This window comes from Pagrus pagrus, assembly GCF_965226575.1.
Source record: "Pagrus pagrus genome assembly, chromosome: 13".
Classification (NCBI taxonomy): domain Eukaryota; kingdom Metazoa; phylum Chordata; class Actinopteri; order Spariformes; family Sparidae; genus Pagrus; species Pagrus pagrus.
Window position 1 is genome coordinate 10,607,162 of NC_140197.1, and position 19,628 is coordinate 10,626,789.

Below are 19,628 nucleotides of genomic sequence, written 5' to 3' on the forward strand. Positions count from 1 at the left end.
ATCTAGACCTCCTTCATATTAATAAAGTATTAATACAGTTCATCAAGTATGGCTGACCTTGTCAAGTCATCTATTGCTTCTAAGGCTATGGATTTGTGCAAGGATGGCATGTTTTTTTTTATCCAGGTTAAGGGAGGGAGGGAGAGGCTTTATATTTTATTTTAAGATTTTCACTGAGCTCGCTGCAGTAGGTCCTTCACACGCCGTCGGCTGTTGCTGTTCCCTGGACTCGCTCCCACAGCGAACCCAAAATGCTTTCCATCTATCTGTGCCGTGTTTCCAGTCGTCTGGATGTCACCGCTGTTGTACAACCCTTGCTGCCTCTTGGCATCACAGAAGTGGAGGAGGTGTTAGAGGGATGAGCGAGGAATGATGAATGACAGAACCAGCGGAGACCCTGGGGGGATTTTTAGGAGGTGAAATTATAATGGAGAGGGAGGGGAGGCCGGGTGTTTGAGCAATGTTTTTTAAAATGCAAAAAGGAGAATGGAGCAGTTGAAAGAGAAACACACAGCAACATTTCTATTGTCTTTAATTGAGATATCAGGTGAAACAAGGTAGTCATCTAAGAAAAGGGCAGAATCTCATCCCCTAGTGCCCTTGGGAATGTGGCGGTGCTCTGAGGGTGAATACCTGCTGAATGCTGTGCCCTTTCAGAGAAAGATAATGCGCAAACTGAGGTAAATTTTTTTTGACTTGGGTTGTCTGTTGCTACTTTGGGTAACATTGACTGGGGTTGCTGGAGTGTCGGCTCATAGTGATGTTAACATAACCTTTAACCCAGCAAACCCCTGTTAGCTGATGATGATACCCTTGACTTTGGAAGTAACGCGTGGTTACTGTGGTAGTTTTGCTAGTTAACAGGACACACTAACGACTGCTGGTGATCCATTCCTTATCATTTGCACAATCTTTAAATGCAGCGTATTGCTCTTACTACAGCCCCACGCACACTGATTCAACATGTGGAAAATTCTCAAACCTGATGTTTGGACAGTCACTCTTCCTGTTGCTTAAACTGTGAATTTTTATCGTCTGAGGTGGCAGCTCAATATTTTGAAAATGAAAAAGTGCAGCTATGACTGACTGAAACCTGATCTATAGTGATTCAGATCTAGACCCACACAGCCCCCAATAACCAAGTAAATTCTAACTTGTCATAGAAGTGTAACTGTAGTGGAACAAACCATGACATTTTTTCCAATATCTGGGTGAAAATAAAGTTTTGTTCCGTAAAATACCCAAGTATTAGGAACCAGATTAATCTTTGAGCATGTTTAACTTATTCTGACAGGTGCGTCTGGTCCCTCTCCCATTCAACGGATATCCTTGCATCCTGGTTGGTCAGGCCAATCCCAACAATTTATCCAATATGGGACGGGTTTAATACGACGAGTCACAAAGGATCTCGCTCCTGTGATTGGTTACAGGTCAATCTAATTGTGTCCACATCGAGAACGTCCCTTGGAAATCAAAATAGTACTGACAGGCTCTAGACTAAAACGCATTTGCGAATGAGTCATGGCAATGCCAGGCTATCAATTCTAAGTATGTGCACTTAATTACTGACTGTTGTCTTTTCATTTATAATAGATCAGTCATGAAGACCAGATAATCCCCTCTACTTATCTCCGATGAGCGCTTCTCATACTGCCTCACAGAAATCAATGAAAAACTCATTTCCTGTCAGACTTGTTGCAAGTTTTCACAGCATGTGGAAGAAACTGAGGCTCGTTCAGAATATCCTGATACCTGAAATAATTTGAGACGGATTTATGTCGGTACCTAATGAGGCGATGTGTGGTAATGGCTTGAAAATCTGCCAGGCATTAAGTATATTTTCAAAGCAGTGATATGAAGGCTGGCTCGGAGGGAGAGGATGACATCTTAAGAAGGATAGAAGAAGAAACTCGTCAGTCTTCACACACTCCTCGCACTTGTAACACACAGCCTCATGTCTCCCTGTGACAGCCCCCAACTTGAACTGTCTTAATGTGACCTTTCATCTTGACAAGCACTTTCTTCGCTATTGATCTGCCTTTCAATCTCCACGCTAAAATAGGTCAGACTAGGACGGCTTCCCTCCTCAAAGCCTGTCCCCTTTTTCTATGAATAGCATCTCTTTCTTTTGATGAGAGGTCAAGAAAGAAATAAAGGGAAGAATACAGGAGTCTCTAGGTGATGGTGGGTAGAGGGGTGTGAAGGAGCACTAAAGGGAGGGCAGGGGGAGTATAAGGAAGCTGTCAGGGTGTGAAAGTGCTGCTGTCATCCACGTTACAGGATCAGCAAAACAACTCTCCAACAGCTGGCTACATTCAAACTTTCCATGGAAATTAATAGAAGTTGTGGAAATGTATGGAAAATACCGGGAATAAAGTGGAAAATAAAGGGGTTACTCGCTTAAGCTGTATTAACAATGTCGTGTGCAGACAGAGGAAAACACTTCTCACTTATCATATCATAAATCAGCAATTTAGTTCGACTTGAATTCAATGCAGCTAGTTCACTCTAGTTATATAATCATGTTTTGATTGAAAGCCCAGTAGCCCTTTGGCTCAGACAATGCAGTAGTGTGGGCTGCATATGTGATGGGAGAACGCAGCATGCATGGAGAGTGTTGTAATTTAACTGAATTCTTATCTAATGGGATACAGAAAAGATGCCTACAGTGTGCTGCTGAATGCAGTGTATGGTTACAATACAATTAAATGGGCATACTTACATACAAGCAAAACATGCCATGAGACCCAGTATTGCTTATTGCTTATTATGTGTATTTCCATTAGCAGAGCTCCTGCTTAGCTGCTCATAGCCGGCCAGCTCTAGAGGAGGGAGTCAGGTGCAGAGCCAGAGGGAGGAATAAACACCCAACCTGAGTCACATCGGACTCTGTTCTGATCAGGAAAACTCAGAGTTACGGTTGGGGCGAATAAACACTTCCATGAGCAACACAAATAGACACAAATGTTCCTGCGTTCAAACTCATTTGAGCAACGAGAAGCGAAGTGTATACACACCATTAAACAAACTTCACTCTCTGACTCTCTCCCAGTAGTTATAGCAGCAGGTGGCCAAATGAATCACACCGTTATCTTGAGTAAACTTGTGGATTTCCCCTGATTTGAACATTGTTGTAAACATTTGGGATAATGTAAGTACACAACTCAACTTGAGACATTTCAATGCAGAAATGTTACATGTTATATCTGTAGATTAAAGTTGCATAAATGCACACAGTCTTATGGTACACTACGTTTGAGTTTGTGCTGCTTTGTTTCCCAGCACAGTTTGGTGTTAAATGAGGTGATGAGATAAAAGCCAGACTCAAAGAAGATGACTCACCAAAAAAGCATTGCCTCTATTAGCTGGACATGTGGATATGCCGGTTTAAGTTCAATACCATGAACTCTGCCCCGCGAATTTGCAGAAGCTCCGGGCAAAATCACATCTCCACCACTCTCAGACTTTTGCCCTTTTCATGGTTCTCAGAAGGAATAAGGAATGCTTGTTAACAGCTCAACTCTAAGTATGCTGCTGATTTTAAGGCAGTGTCCCCTCAGTTTAGCAGTCTCAAGTGTGAGTCAGAGCCAGTCACAATACGCTGGGTAAATGCAGGGGAGGAGCACTATGGTATCAAACAGGAAAACATTGAAGGCTTCGTGAGTCACACATATCAAACACCCCCTCTCGCAAACCCACCAAAGAGTTCCCAACAGGTGTGTGTGCGTGACCCAGCACAAACAAAAAAAATGCACAGACAAATAAAGTAACTAGCAATAACTTCTGATGTGTTTTCTGTTCAACTTTGGTCTGAAGGTGTAACATTGACGCTACCCTTACTGGTCTTTACAGTGACGTTTTTGATGCACAAGCACTAAAAATGCAGAATATTATAAAACTGATTCCTCTGTCATTTCTTCACCATGACAACCAATGATAGAAAAACAAATCTTCCTCAAGGGAGGCACAGATGAAGGCTGATTTGATACAAATAAAGAAACGGTGAAAACAACAGAACTCCCATTGTTTATACATCTACACCAGACCTGCTGTCCGTGTGTGTGTGTGTGTTTGTGGAGGACATGCGTGTTTCTTTCTATGTGTGCATGTGGGTGTTTGGTACCTCTTGTATGTACAGTACATGTACCGTATGTTTTAGCGCATGCTGTGCGCAGGTGTTGGTGTCACAGCTGTGGGTGTAGCCATTGTCTCTTGGCTGTTCACAGTGATGTGACTTTGAGCTGAACATCCCAGAGGGCTTCAGACCGCCACTCTCACCTCTCCTCTGTGTCCTCAAGTGCAACACCTTTTCATTCTATCCAGTTCAACACATTTGCTTGCAGATACTGAATAGCTGTGTTTCAAATGGTATTCAAAATAACATTGGAAGAACTAAGGTTGAACATTTGTCCTCTGTGCAGGAAAAGTTATATTAGATTTCAACATTAAAGCTGCACTAAGCAAGTTGTTCAATTAAAGGGGAAATTTGTAACGAAGATTTTTCTTTAAAAACGTGCAAAAAATGAACAAATTGGAAATTACTTCAACATTTGAAGTTGCACAAAGAACAGTAAGTAGAGGCTCTGTTGTTAAAATGGTACTACCTTTGGGCGCATACATTGAAGAGTCCGTTATGACTCGAAAGTCATACTTTAGGACACATACAGCAGATACAGAGCAACAGCAGCACACATTTTGAGTTGTGTTTCTTGTCCACGTTTTGGACGTTTTAGGCAAGGCAAGGCAAGTTTATTTGTATAGCACAATTCAGACACAATGCAACTCAAAGTGCTTTACAGAGGCATACAAATTGCATTCAAATACATCAAAAACAAGTAGGAAGACATCAAGAAACAAAACATTAAAACAAGTTAAGAAATAGGAAAGTAAGCTGAAATAGAGTAGGTTTAAAAGAGATAAAGAGACTAAAGAATAAAAGTCACAGTGCAGTTCAAAGCCTTAAAATTGCTTCAGTGAAAGGCTGTGGCAAACAGAAAGGTCTTCAGCTTTGACTTAAAAGAGGTGAGAGTTGTAGCAGTTTGTTCCAGATATGTGGCGCATAATAACTGAACACTGCTTCTCCATGTTTATTTTTGACTCAGAGACCTGTACCTGACGACCTCAGAGGTCTGGATGGTTCATGACGTAGCAGCAGATCAGAAATGTATTTTGCCCCGAAACCATTCAGTGCATTATAAACCGAACAGTGTAGCAGGATTTTGAAATCTATGACAGACAGGAAGCCAGTGTAAAGATCTGAGAACTGGAATAATGTGATCTACTTTTCTGGTTCTTGTTAGGCTTTGAGCAGCAGCGCTCTGAATCAGCTGTGTGATGGATTCCTGTAAAGACACTGTTGCAGTAGTCGAGTCTGCTGAAGATAAATTTAAGTTTTTCCAAATCCTGCCGAGACATGAGTCCTTTTATCCTGGATCTATTCTTAAGGTGATAGCAGGCTGACTCTGTAATTGTCTTAGTGTGGCTGCTGAAATTCAGGTCTGAGTCCATGATTGCACCGAGATTAGGCCCTATATTTCTCTATTGTCTCCATCAACATGTGAGAAAAATATCTGGCTCTTTAGCTGGTAAATGCTTCACTGCATTCACATCATAGTTGCTAATTTTGTCTCTGTGACATTTGGCGCTTAGCAGGTAGTGTAGAGTGGACCACACTACACGCTCTATATTTAGCACTATCTTCTTAAGTGTTATCTTCCCTCTTTTGTGCACAAACTGATATGGGCAATCAGCATGATTTTTTTTACTTTGTCCAATAACATCAGTTGTATACGAATCATTGTTTCTCATTCCAGACATGCATGTTGAAATTTAGGCATTAAACTTGAAGCAGGGACGTCAGCTGATGTTGATAAAAACAAACTTCACTGTCACACACATCCATCTATTCTACACACAAAGTATCTATCATATACACCCACAGCTCAACTTCATGAGTGCTGGCAACATAAAGGCTGCTCCCCTTTTCTCTCCCTCCCACCCTTCCTCTCTCTCTCACTCCATTGCTCTCTCATTCTCTCGCTCGCTCCCAATGCAATTCTTTGCTTGTGCTGCTCTGGAACCCTCTTTTATTCTGTTTTTTGTTCCCGTTTTCATCTCTTGGAGCGAGAAACCTCCCCCTGCAGATTTCCTTTCCTCTTTCTCATCTTGATATCGCTCTCCTTCTCTCTCTCCGATCCAAAAGCTGAACCTCTCTCACCCTGTCTCTCTCTCAATCCGTATTTCCTATGCATCTCCCCGTGGCTGAGGGGAACAGGGACTTGACTCTCCCCTCTTCCTCTCCTCCTCCTTCTTTTCCACCTCCGCCTCCTCTGCCTCTCCGTCCTCTTCTTCACCTCTCGTCCTCTCGCTTCCTAACGGAGGGATAATGTTCTATTTCCAGCTGGTGATCATGGCTGGGACGGTGCTGCTGGCTTACTACTTCGAGTACACGGACACCTTCCCCGTGCACATCCAGGGCTTCTTCTGCTACGACAAGACCTTCTCCAAGCCCTACCCCGGCCCGGACGACACCAGCAAGATCCCCCCTGTGCTCATCTACTCGCTCGTCACAGCCATCCCCACCATCACGGTAAGACTTGGGTTGTATTTATACCTCAAAGTGGAGAGAAAGAGGGAGGCGTGATTGAGTTGCATAAGAAACGTGTGTGTTTGTGCATCTTTATGTTGAAAGGGGAGCGTGGAGTAAAAGGAAAGGGATTTAATAGAAAGTAAGAAGTTGTCAAAGTTGAGTTAGTGAGCTTGAATTTCTTTCTGAGAGTACGTGAGAGCGATGTTCGCTTTCTACTTTGTACAATTTGCGAGTTTTTGCAGTCTTTCAATGAATCATCTCCCGTGTGTGTGCTGCACACTGATAGCGAGCAGATTGGCAAGCTGCGTGGAGGTAACCCCCTCCATCCGTGACAGGCAGGTGTGTGTGTGTGTGCGTGTGTGGAGGATAAAAAAGAGGCAAGAATCAACACAGAGATGTAATGGGGAGGGGCAGACAGGTCATTAGAGGAAGAAAGAGAGAGAAGCGGTGAAAGAGAGGCAGACAGAGGCAGTCAAAGAGATAAACACGAAAGCAGCAGAAACAAACAGTTCAAAAGTTGGAGCTGAGACAAGGCGATAATGGCAGGCAGCAGATGCCGTCAGAAAAGAAAAACCAAAGATGATAGGTGAGAAAAAAAAACAATGAGCACAAAGGAAGGCAGTTTGAAGGGGGGCATGTACTGTTCTTGTGTGTGATGTGTGTGTGTGTGAGGGTAGCAGTTGAACCCCAAGTGAGACGGAAGGCAGCGAGCGTGAAATGCATAACACCTGGCACTCACTCCGAGCACCGACACAAACCTTAACAGCTTACATCCCCGACAGACCACAAAAAACAGAGAACACCATAGACAGAACCAGCCTACAGCCACAATACAAAGCAGACAAATAACCTGAGCGGATTACACGCACGGACAAAACCCACAGCCTGCACGTACTGCAGAGACAAGAATATCTGAGGATTGCAGCACACAACAGACACAGATCCTGTTTGTGTGCAGCAGTTGATGGCGAGGAGAGGAGTCGTTGGTTATGACGATGTTCGACCACATGTGCAGTGTGTGTGGAAAACAATTATAGTAGTGCTTGGCTTTGTTTCCACCCATAGCAGACCAAAATGAGGTGCATGATTACTAATCTTATAGGTTCATATCAATCATAGAGGTAATAGATTTGAGTCTGTACAGCTGTAGTATTGATTTATGTGAATTATTAGAGAGGGGAGTGAAGGTTCATATAGTTTCTTGTAAGGGAGGGTTAGCTCAAAGTGTTTGAATGGAGTGTGTGAAGGTTTTTTTTTTTTATCACTTTTTCTCACCCCAGATTGTTTTTGGTTTTTTTGTTTCGATCTTCCCTGTGAGATGTATTGTTGTAAGAGTTTTTTAGCAGCTCTTATCTTAAAATAGAGCGGGAGCAGCTGGATTTTTTCAAGATTCATTAATTTTATCTTACTAACTAGGTTATATAACAAGATACCGTTTGTATTCCCTATGTGCTACTCACAAAAACTATACAGATGGATTTGTAGATAATTAGAAAAATAAATATTTTTTTATATTGGAGTGCGCAGGGCGAGGCTCAGCTGCTCTGTATTCTGGTGGTACAGCAGCGGATACTAATGTATCTTTTGCCAGGTGGCAGCAGGGTGAACAGACTGTGGCGTGTTGTCTTTTAGTATCCTTTGGGCTCTGTGCAGACATCTCACTTCACCAGTATCATAGATGCTCGGTAGATGGGTACCAATGATGTTCTGGGCAGTTTTCATCTCCCGCTGTAGAGCCCTCCTGTCTGTTTGAGATATTTCCAGTTGGGGTGTTTACTATTGCTCCTCTGTAAAAGATGTTATGTTTGGCATCAATGTATTATCTTGAAGCCTAGGAGAGAGGGTGTTGCAGTTTTTACACAGTCAAGGAGAGGGTTAAAAAGGAATAGTTGATAATGCAGATGATCCTCACTTTTGAATACAGTGAAATATAATATTCAGCCCCATTCCCCACCCTAACTATTTGTGGGCAGGTTTAGTTTCTCACAGTTAGAAATCCTGCGCCATAAGTTAATTATTGTTTTACATTGTTGAAATATGCAGCAGTTGCACTCTTTAGAGGAAAGCTCAACTCACTAAGCAGACTTTTGAAGCAGCCCTAGCTGAGGGTAAATTACTTAGCAAGTTGATCTGCGTCAAAGCACATTACTTACACCAGCTAGTCTGCCCTAACCTGCGCTGACAGAGGCTTTGGTGTGTGTAACAAGCAGCAAGGTAAATCACAGCACTAACTCCCTGTGATAGTGCCAGTCTGGTGGAAAATGTGCTCTGCTATTTGCCTCTGGTTCCTGAGGATATCTCTTTTTGTCCAGTGCAGCAGCGATGCAGAGCTTTTGTGTGGTTGCATGGCACAAAAGCCAGCCATCGACAATAGGTAACAGTAAGTAGGCGGTTTGAATCTTTCACAGCATTTTCTTGCTAATGTGTGTACCATTACATTTTGAACAATTCAACTGTATCTTGATTTTCAACACTTTATAGCACCGAATACAAGAAAAGCCAGAGATATACAGGACTAAAAGTAACCTGTAAATACAGATTAGAGGTTGAACTTGATTATTAGAACTGACAGTATAAGAGGTTGACCCTACCCGGCTGAGTTACTGTAGGTAATAAGCCACCGGAGTATTTGGGTCAGAGCCAGAATCCTCCAAGCCCAAAAGAGGGCACTCTAGCTCTCTGTGAGCTCCCAGTAGGGTCATAGCATCTAATTAAAATCATCAATCACCTCCTGAAGTTTAGTACGAGGAGCCGAACCACCACATCTTCCCACCTCAGTCTGTTGGTTACATTTGTAGTGTGTGTGCACACACCTTTCTGTAACTTACACTTCACTGATTGTGTATAATCTTCGTAGTTAGTACAGTTGGTGGATATTTACGCTAAACATATTAGCTCTGCCCAATATCTTAATGAGTGTAGTGGTCCAGATTGTATGTCCAAAATGTCAAGAAGCAGAAAATCCAAGAAAAAAATCTTCATTTCTACTTTTCTACAATTGGACTGGAAAGCTTTGTCTCCAAAACCAAAAGGTTTATTGGGTACACCTTGAAACTAATGTAGTCTCCTGTAATAAATTGTACCTTAATGAAGGTTATGATGTTCAGTTTCTGTGAAAATGGTAGCACAGGGGTTGATTCATCATTTTCATCATTTTGGCAGCTTTAGTTTGTGTTGCTGTTAAATTATGTGGCCTCATACTGAAAGCTGTTTCTAATATTTTTATTTTTTTTTATTAACCTTTATTTATACAGGTAAGATCTCATTGAGACCCAGGGTCTCATTTTCAAGAGAGACCTGTTCCGGGTAGCAGCAGCAAAACACAAAGTTACAGACTAACTGAACATACAGGAGGCACAACACAGAACACAAAATATTAAAATAGTGTAGTGCAATAATATTTTATGTCCTTGTGTAATATATATTTTGTGTTTGTTCCTATATTTTGTTGTCCACCCAATTTATATAAATGGGTAGGGTTTACATTTCCTGAAAGTCTTGTCTACGCTGAGGTACAGGTGAGGCCTTTCTCAAACCTTTCCCTACCCATTTCCACACTGTTGCACGTCCACTTGGAGGGTCTGCCACATCGCTGGGTTTGGTACCGTCCCAAACCAATTAGCCTGCAGTGGAGGTGGGTTATGAAACTCTCCAACAGTGAGTGCACACCGATGCCATCTTACTGACTATGTTGTGTTTGTCAAGTACTGTAGGACGCTCCATTGAGATCAAATATACCCTTCTCTAGACTAGGAAATGGTAGACGTTTTTAATTTGATGGTACAGGGTTGTGTATTTACTGGGACTGTTGCAAAAACAAAGCAGCTTATAAACATCAGAAGATCATTACAAAATACAAGAAATGCTGGAGAGAGGGAAGTTCATCTCAAGGTGTGCACCAGCCCTATACATTAATAGTGGGTGCTTCATTCATTGATTGAGAGATGGAGTGGGTAGCGTCCAGTTTGAGAAAGGCCCGTGTACTCCAGGACCTGGTGATATCACTGTTGGGTTTGGCTACAAGTTAAAGTAACTTCCCCCTCACTGGGATTGCAATGACAATGACATGATCCCTCACCGGCTTCCCACCAAGTTAGCACCGCCTATTAACTGTTATTCACACTTCACCTTAGTTACTGTTACTATGCTATTGAAACAATTTTAGATTTTAATTTGACTGTAGTTTTTGAAGCAATGAGTCCTTGATTTCAGAGGAAGACAAAAGCAGCTTCTAATTTGTAGCGGGGTTAAAACAATACTTTATAATCATTATTTTGTTTAGAAAAGAAAAACCAGTGAACTGGATCCTACTTCCTTTTTATTAATAGATTAATGCTGCCTGATTTTACCCCCAAGGCAAACTGCTATATCTGCAATAGCACTGAGAATTCTCCAGACAAACACACACTTTAAGGCCATCTTGAAAGTTTGCCTAATTGCAAGCCACTTAAGTCCAGGATGAATTAACTCATCTACAGTAGCATAGATTCAATCTGACAGTGCGTAAACAAATGTGTATTCATGCTCCTCTGTATAGCCTTCTCTTGATCAGTTTTGTTTTTTGTCTCTCTCTTAGCTCTGTTGCTTGCTCTTTCACGACATCCTTTCCCTATTCCACACACCACTAGATCTTATTCACACTGACCTTATGCCTTCATGTTCTATTCATCACCATTCCTCCTTTCTCTGTGCCATTTCAGCCTCATCTGTGTTTAGTCTGGCCTTTTTTCTCTAATTGGGAATCTGCAGTATTCACCCCACTTCAGTCATCCAGCATTTCTTTCTCATTTTTAACCCGACCACTGTCTCTGGCTTTTCCAAGAGTGCCTCAAGTCTCATCAACACCTCCTCTACCTTTTCAAGCGTTTCATGCCTTTCCCATTCTGACCTCTCCACACACCTGTTGTTTGTCTCACCTCCCAATTAACACATCTTGTCTGTGAACTGACGGAGCTTCTCACCTTGTCTGCTCTACAATCGGTGGCGAGAGTGATAATCAAACAGACTCCAACCATGCAGAAAGACATCACAATGGTGTTCCTCTGTCCCACTCCCTGCTCTAAGAGGGGAAGAAGCTTTGTATTTGACTGGAGTCACACTGAGATAAAAGGCGCACACAGTGAGAAATGAATATTATTTTAATAAACAGGAAGAAATGTCAGCTTTCAATATTTGCTCTGACTCATCCAGTTGAATTCAAGCAAAAACACAAACTAGTAAAGACACTGCTGTGAGAAAGACAAGGTAAGCTCCAATAACCTGGAAGCAGCATGTAGCAATATCTCAAGTGGTATCTCTACTGATGGGTAACAGATATAAACTCTGATTATGAGCCATAAGAACTAATTATTACTTACTTATTTACTGCAATATAAATAACTTGAGTATTATGATAAAGCAAATCGTTACAACTTGTAAACCAGATATAACCATATAACCCCAACATGACCTCTAGACTAGCTGTCCGTTTTCTGTCTAAGTTGAGCTAAGCTAGCCGGCTGCTGACTGCAATTAACATTAACTGTACAGAGTCTCATCTAGCTCATCTAACTCTAAGATTACTACATTAACCATGCAGTAGATATTGAGAGCAGCCTCTAGAACCCTAGAAAAAAAAACAGCTTTTCTTTATATCCGAAGCACTGTATGCTTTGCTTATTTTATTTAATTTGTAAATGACTTTGCTTTGCCACTGTGTATGTGCTTCTGTATATAAATCAAATTATCTTGCCTCACTGATCCTCCCCTGGTCACATGGTGGCGCTTCTCTGCTTGCGACCCGGGCCTGTGTGCTGCTGCATTTTATTCATTTTTATCATATCGTACAAATTTATCCTGTTGACAAGCAGTCTTGACAGTACTGACCCTTGGGTGAACTGGGAGTGATGGAGAGTCAAAAAAGAAGACTGTCACAACTAATTACATGTCAGATCGTCTGTTTTTATTCAGTCAATAAAATTGGTTTCAGACAGTTTTGAGACAGAAGTACAAGAACATCTTATTAATAAATATAAATATATAATAATAATAAATATTTCTGAACTTTTCATCCCATTAGTGAACGAACTAACTAGCTTGCCAGCTTACAGTTAAGTCTTGGGCACACTACACTCAAAGTTGTTGGATCCTTGTACTGTTCACACAACAACTTTCTTGGATGCAGTCATTGTGGTTTGCACACTTCATGACTAGCACATGCGAAACGTGACAGAGGAATGATGTGGTCCAAGTTTTTTGTCACTGATTTGCAGCGAAAAAACAAGCAAGAAAAGAGAAGAATATTGGTGAGAGAATGGATTAGGATGCAAGGGTTGTCCGTTGTGCATAGAGAGTTGGCCGACACAGTTACAAAGACTGAAAAGCTTGTGCCCATGTGTTCAGATTGTAACTATACTGCTATGCCTGCTTCGTATAGATAGATGCACTATAAGACTCCAGAGAACCACTGCAGATGACAGCAGAGGAGATGAGGAGAGAGGGAGAAAGCAGTGTCTGCTCTCACTTTCTGTAGCTTGTTGCTTGGCTCTCTGTCCCGTCCCTGGCCCGATATTAAGGCTCAATCTAAATTTACCCCTACTCCTCATTTTCAAGTGCCTACTTTCCCTTCAGGACAGAGTTACAAGGGGTAGCGGTTGAAATCTCCCCCCATGATATGGGACAACCTTTTAAGACCCTAATCTGCCATCACTTGTCGTTGGTGGAGTTTATGTAAACAGAAGTGACCGGACATCTCCAGTAAGCCATCTTCAGCTGTGATGATTTCCCTTGCGTTACTGTGACAATCCAGGTATTATTACAACGTCATTTACCATGTATTTGATGGAGATAGGAAAGCGTGTTTGCTCGTAATTCATCCATAACTTCACGTCATCAATCAAGTAATCAAATAACACATAACACTGTTTCATTACCTGGCCACTAGCAATGCTTTATAGGCTAACATTAGCAACCGTCAACTGCCATCAAGGTAGCGATTGATTTATGCTTGTTATAAGTAAGGGACCATAATACGTTGTCCTTTAAGGCAAGTCAGTGAATGGGGAGAGAGACATAACTTCAGTTTCAATGGACACTGGGACATATGAAGTACAGTACGTGAAGCGATGATAAAGCGTCATCACTTCATGCATTGGACTTTAGCGTGTTAACCTAGAAAAGGGGTATAAGCGTTTTTTGTATTTGTCCTGTCTTTGACCTCCGAGGATATTTCGGACACCGTGCACATGTGTATCTGGATGTAACAGAGGTGTCCTGTCAGCGTCCACATAATGTCAGTGGACTGACATCAGACTGTGCTGTGCCTCACCCAGAGGAGCCATGACCTCACACTCGCCTCAAACGAAAACTCTCACATTTATGCACAATTGCTCACACATGGACCAATGCCTTTCTGTCTGTCCGTCTGTCAGCCCCTCACTCAGTCTTCTCCCTTTTAAGCTTTTGCCTTTCATCCCTCTTATCTTACCATCTACTGTTTTGACTTCACTGCATGCTTTATAAAGCTCTTGTTTGCAAACACAGACCCACACACATTTTCAAACAATCTAGGCCAGTGTGCTGCTAACCCAGGTTAATGAGACAGATGGCAGGGTGGGCTCCATGGTGGGAGAGGGAGGGCATTGGTTGCTGTGACACTGGCTGCCATGGGAGCATATGTGCCTGGGTGAAGGCTTTTTGCCTCTGCCCTTTGACTCCTGTTCTCCATTCTGCGATGGAAATGGAGAAAATGCGGGATGAGGGGGTAGATGATGAAAATAAACCAGCCCAGAAAAGATGAAATCTTGACAACCCAAAGAGAAACTGATTCTGATCTATTCATGGAAGGGAGATGTACGTGTTGTTTCCTTCGCTGCACATTAAAGTGTTTCTATCTGCTCTAACTATCTACCCTGCTGATATCCATACACAAGTATAATTTACTGCAGTGTGCACAGTTCCCACTCTGCCTAGAACACGAGCACAGATCTGATCCCACGATTATATTCACCCTACCCAAGCCAGCATAGGATTGCAACACGAGGCCATTTGGGTGTTTGCATCATTAAACAATCTCCTTGTTCCCTCTGTGCCGTTTTCTTCTCTCTATCACATTAACCAGTTCATCCCTTTCACTCTCTCTATAGTCAGAGATGCTCCATGTGCTATTTCCCTGGCAGGCCCAAAGTGGCAGTTGCACCTTTTTGATTATATACCGTGATCGGACCGGGAAAGAGAGAGAGAGAGAGAGGGAGAGCGAGCGTGTTCATGCCTTCCTGTTGCCTATCTAGTGGTTTCAGCAGGAGTCACCCATTCCTGTGAAATAAGATTGGACCAAACAGTGGTTGTCATTTCTGCTTCTTCGCTTTGATCCATTTTTCAGTCGGGCAGAGAGGAGAGACACCTCAGGGGTCCCTGTGTGGCTGGTGGACTGCCATGCTTCAGAGGTCTCCGTCGAATGCCAGTGACCAATCTGCATTCACAACAGGGGTGCATCCCAGCTCGCCACCCTCTATTCTTACATCTCTGCCTGTGGCCGCTGGACAAAATCTGGTTTTCTGCACATTTCACCCTCACTCACACAAGTTCTCTGCAGAAAATTGTCAGGAGAGTTCTGCAATAAATCAAAGTGATAACAACAGATGAATGAATGAGTTGGAAGAGGAGGATGAGTGCAGTATTTACTTGTCACTCTTCTGTCTCGGGTTTGAAGGTTCTCCTGTGATTTAAAAATGACTGCTTTACGAGAGTGTTTCGTTAGTTTGTTAGATTTAGCAGAAATTAAGTTTAATTTTATACAGCGACCTGCTGATGATTAATCATATAACTTATATTCTAAGGTGCTGATTTCATTCATCCATATTCATCTGAATACGTGGTTATATTTCTAGTAGAGCAAAAATTACTTTTAAAGTACACTTTTTTGAAGTGGAAAACGCAATGACAATATATATATATACAGTATATTGATGATATCAGAGCATGTGGCCATTTTCAAAGTGCTGACCTGAGGCAGTGAAGCTATGGAATGCAGCTTGTAACTTTGGTATGTTGTTGTTTTGGTAGTTTGAAGCATGAGACACTAAGTGAATAAGTTGATGCTCGTGTTGAATGCTGCTCTGCTTTGGGGATAGAGGCCTGTACTGTATGTCCAGTTAGACCACTTGTTGAACAGTCTGCATCCTTTTAAGGCACCTGAAGATCAGACTTTGTATTTGGCGACAACAGTTGTGTTAAAGTTTGAATATAAGATTCTGGTCCTGGTTGATTTGGTGCCAACAGCCAGTGCATTTTAATACTACAGCAAACATTCGTAAGCTACTTTGTCAGAAATCTAACAGATGAACAGTTGGTTTGTCTGTTTACAGTGCGGCCAAGCAGCCCAGTTCAGTTCAGTCACTCTGTTACACATTGGAATGGTTATTTTTTAAAGATTTTTTAATTTTTTAAAGACTGTTCTTTATTTTTTTCAATTAAAGAACAGGTTAAAACACTTACAGACATCTCATTGGTCAATCAGAACAGTCAGAGTTGCCATGTCATCTGCACGATGAGGTGAGATTTCCCAAACTCACATTTTCTTTCTCGTCAGTCTTTTGCACAGGTTGTTTTCTTGTAATAATAATAATAATAATAATAATAATCAACCACAATTGCACACAATTGGCTGAAATGTAAAGTATAGGTCAGTGTTAAATGCTTTTAATGTGAAGCTGAGGCAGTAGGAGGCAGTAACACGGCTCTCATATGTAGGAGAGTGAAGGGTAAACAGAGAGGCTGATAACAGAGGAAAAAAATATGTAACCCGTAAGGCTGCATTATATAAATGCATGTTTTCCTGTGAATCCCTCAGGTGTATGTGAGGGCACTTTAAGTCCGGCATGGAAATGGTGGACCCACTACCAAACAAATCTACGCTATAGAGAGGCTAACTCTGTGATCAAGAGCCGAGAAAATAGGTGACTGTGTGCAAAAAGATGTAAAAAGAACAAAGAGGCTGAAAGAGAGACAAAAACAGAACAATAGAGAACAAAGAGAGACATAAAACAGCTTGCAGTCTCGTGGATGCAGATGTTAAGGAATGTAACAGAGCAGATTTAGAAAAGGGGGGGCATGTAATTGAACTGGAGAAAAATGGAAGAGGAAAGACATAATGTTCTGTGTAGCCTATTTTTCTGTCCAGTGTGAAAAAATAAAGGAAAAATGAAACGATGATAAGAGAGAAAGAGAGAGTGTAGCACAATGATGAAGAGGTTTTGCTTCTGTAAAATGGAATAAATCTGTGTTCCTCAGAGTATACCAGTATGGTACTAAAAACAAGTGTTTGGGTGTCAGGACGGATTCTCAGTAGGCTAACAGTGGTTACGATGTGCAATCACACTTTGCTCAATGGAACGAACAGAATTTCTCTGTGTGTATGTGATTTTCTAATCTGCGTGCATGAATGGCTGTGCTTTTGCACAAGCCTCCATTTCTGCAGATGCTGTCAGGTTTGTGCAAAGCGCCCAACGCCGTTGATAATGCATTTGTGTTGATTATGCATGTATGTGCTCTGTGCGCGTCCATCCATGAATGAGATCATGTTCTTTTCTCAGTCGTCATTCTTCATCATGTCAGTGGATTGAGGTACATGCTGTTGTTTCTATTCTGTCTGTATCTTCAGTCCGTCTCCTGTTAGCGCCCGTTCCACGCAGTCAAAATCTTGGTGAGAAGCACATGTGAGTAAAGGTGATGGTGATCCTGATGGACTCAGACAGGTGCAGTTTCTTTCGCATCATCCATTAGTCCAAATCTCACATATACACTGCATTGCAAAGATTGAGGTCGCTGTAGATGATGACAGATAATAGGATGCCAGTGACAGCCAGGCATCTCTTTGTACTTCACACATGAATAGCCTCCCCAATCTTGTCAGAAGCATTAGGTCTTATGGCTGCAGAGCTGCGCTTCATAGAAATGGCTCTGCACTTGGTCTGTACAATAGAAGAGCTGCAGTATGCTTTCATTACATTTGCTGATGAGAGACTGAATATATCATGACAGAGGGTTTCCGGTAAATAATTTACTTCAGAGTGATTTTCTTTCTCGACATTTAAAGTTTAATATTCACCACGTGAGAGACGAGGTCATTTCAGACAGAAGCTCTGAGTAGAAACGAAGAATAACTTTTTCTTCATTGAGATATTAAATTCCCTTCGTCTATTCCTCCTCCTCCTTGTCAAATATGATCAAACTAACTGTAAATATAACAGGTTTGAAGGTTTTCGGTCAGGTTCCACATCAACAGATCTGTCTAACTAATCAAACATGAGCTCCACTCTCCTAGCAAATATGTAGGAAAAGATTTTAAACAAATATTTGAATGTTTTAGGAAATACCCTTATTTGCTTTCTTGCAGAGGGTCAGAAGAGAAGATTGGTCCCAAACTTGTGTTTGTATTAATTTTATTTAAATAATTGATGAATTAGTGAGATTTAGAGGTGCTGGCAGGCGTATTTTGTTACTTTTAGACAGAGCCAATGATAAAACGAGCTAACTGACTGCTGGTGGGAGCTTCGTATTTTCCAGACAGACATGAGAGTCATATTGATCTTACCATCTAACTCTCAGCAAGAAATTGAATAAGCGTTCTTTCCAAAATGCAAAACTACACCTCTAAATAAAGCACAGACATTAAAGCTGTGATATTATTGTTTCCCTCTCTCTGTGTGATGAAAGGATTTTCACTCCACCAGTGAGTGTGGCTGTTTTAAACAGCTACAGTATAAACTCTTTTACCTTCAGCACTGTTTGATCGTTTCAAGCAAACCCTGGCCTTAAGAACTTTATCTTCACTAAGTCAAGACATCATGGTTAAACTATGATTTGTTAGCTTGACAGAACCAAGACTACTAAAGAACTAAAGCACTTTTTAAGATATCAAAAACCACCAATAGATCAAAGTAGTAGACTTTTGGGTAGTCTTTTAGGATTAGGATTTATACGACGACGCAGTCTAAGTGCTTCTTGTGGAGTTGGTCCATTTGATATATTAGCTCAGAGTTAAGCATACATTTTATTTCCAGCTATTGTCTTATGTTTGTTTTGTTTCTCTCCCAGCGTATAATGTCACTAATACAAGCTGAACAGAGTCGGTTGCTGTCAGCAGAAGAGAATACTAATGGAAGCAGTCTGCATCTCGCTGCTCGGCTGCTGTGCCTTCACTCAGACTTATTCCAGGATGCTCGATTTGTCCTCACAGCTTTATTGACATCATTACCACATGATGATAGCGCAGCAGGCTGTTTGTCTCCTGCAATCTCACCTGTCTTTAGACTAAATCGCAGCTTCAGACAGTCTTTAATATACAGGAAACACAGTAGTAAAACTGATTTTACACAGAAATGAGATTTTACAGACTCACCAATGAATTTAAAAGATCATTATCTTTATGTGGAGAATCAACACGGATCCTTTTATTTTCTCCAGCCTCTGAATGAATATCTCCTGAATAATTGTTTATTTAGTCAAACACTTATATAAAATGTATTCATCTAAAATCTATTATTGCCTCCTCCTCTTCTCTTCTTGCTCTCTTCATCCCCCCACTCTCACTGCTCCTCCGCCATCTCCACAATCCTTTTCATCCATCTCATCCCTCGAAGTATAACATCCCCGATTATTGTCTTCTAATAGACACGTATTCATAAAAAGGGCCTCTCTAAATGCACACTCACATTTGACTAATACCCACTGACACAAATCAAAATCTGATTACTTACACACACAGAGCAGGATCCTCCAGGACAAAAATGGACTCTGTTCTCACGATGCCATTTGTGCACGCTCTCCGAGTTAATCATGTCTCGTGTACGCATTAAAGTTTCATTCCTTCACTCCTTTCTCTTGTTCTGCCCCTAAATCATGCATGTGACTACGCATGTAATACAAGTCTTTGTCCACGCTCAGCTATTTCCGAACGTGTAGCTCGTCCTGTTATTTCTAGAAATCCTCATGTGTCCTGAAAGCCACGTTGCTGGACACGTCACGGTGCTGTTCCTCTGCATTGTCAGGAGGGTAGACT

General features: G+C 41.6%; 1 protein-coding gene across 6 annotated transcripts in view; it reads left to right on the forward strand.

Moving 5' to 3' along the window:
- plppr2a (phospholipid phosphatase related 2a) overlaps positions 1-19,628 on the forward strand; it is a 60,646-nt gene that overhangs the window by 31,619 nt on the left and 9,399 nt on the right. For all 6 annotated transcript variants that reach the window (XM_084371600.1, XM_084371604.1, XM_084371599.1 and 3 more), the window contains one exon: positions 6,401-6,589. In XM_084371600.1, coding sequence (XP_084227726.1) covers positions 6,401-6,589 — 189 coding nt within the window. The remainder of the gene's footprint in view (positions 1-6,400; positions 6,590-19,628) is intronic.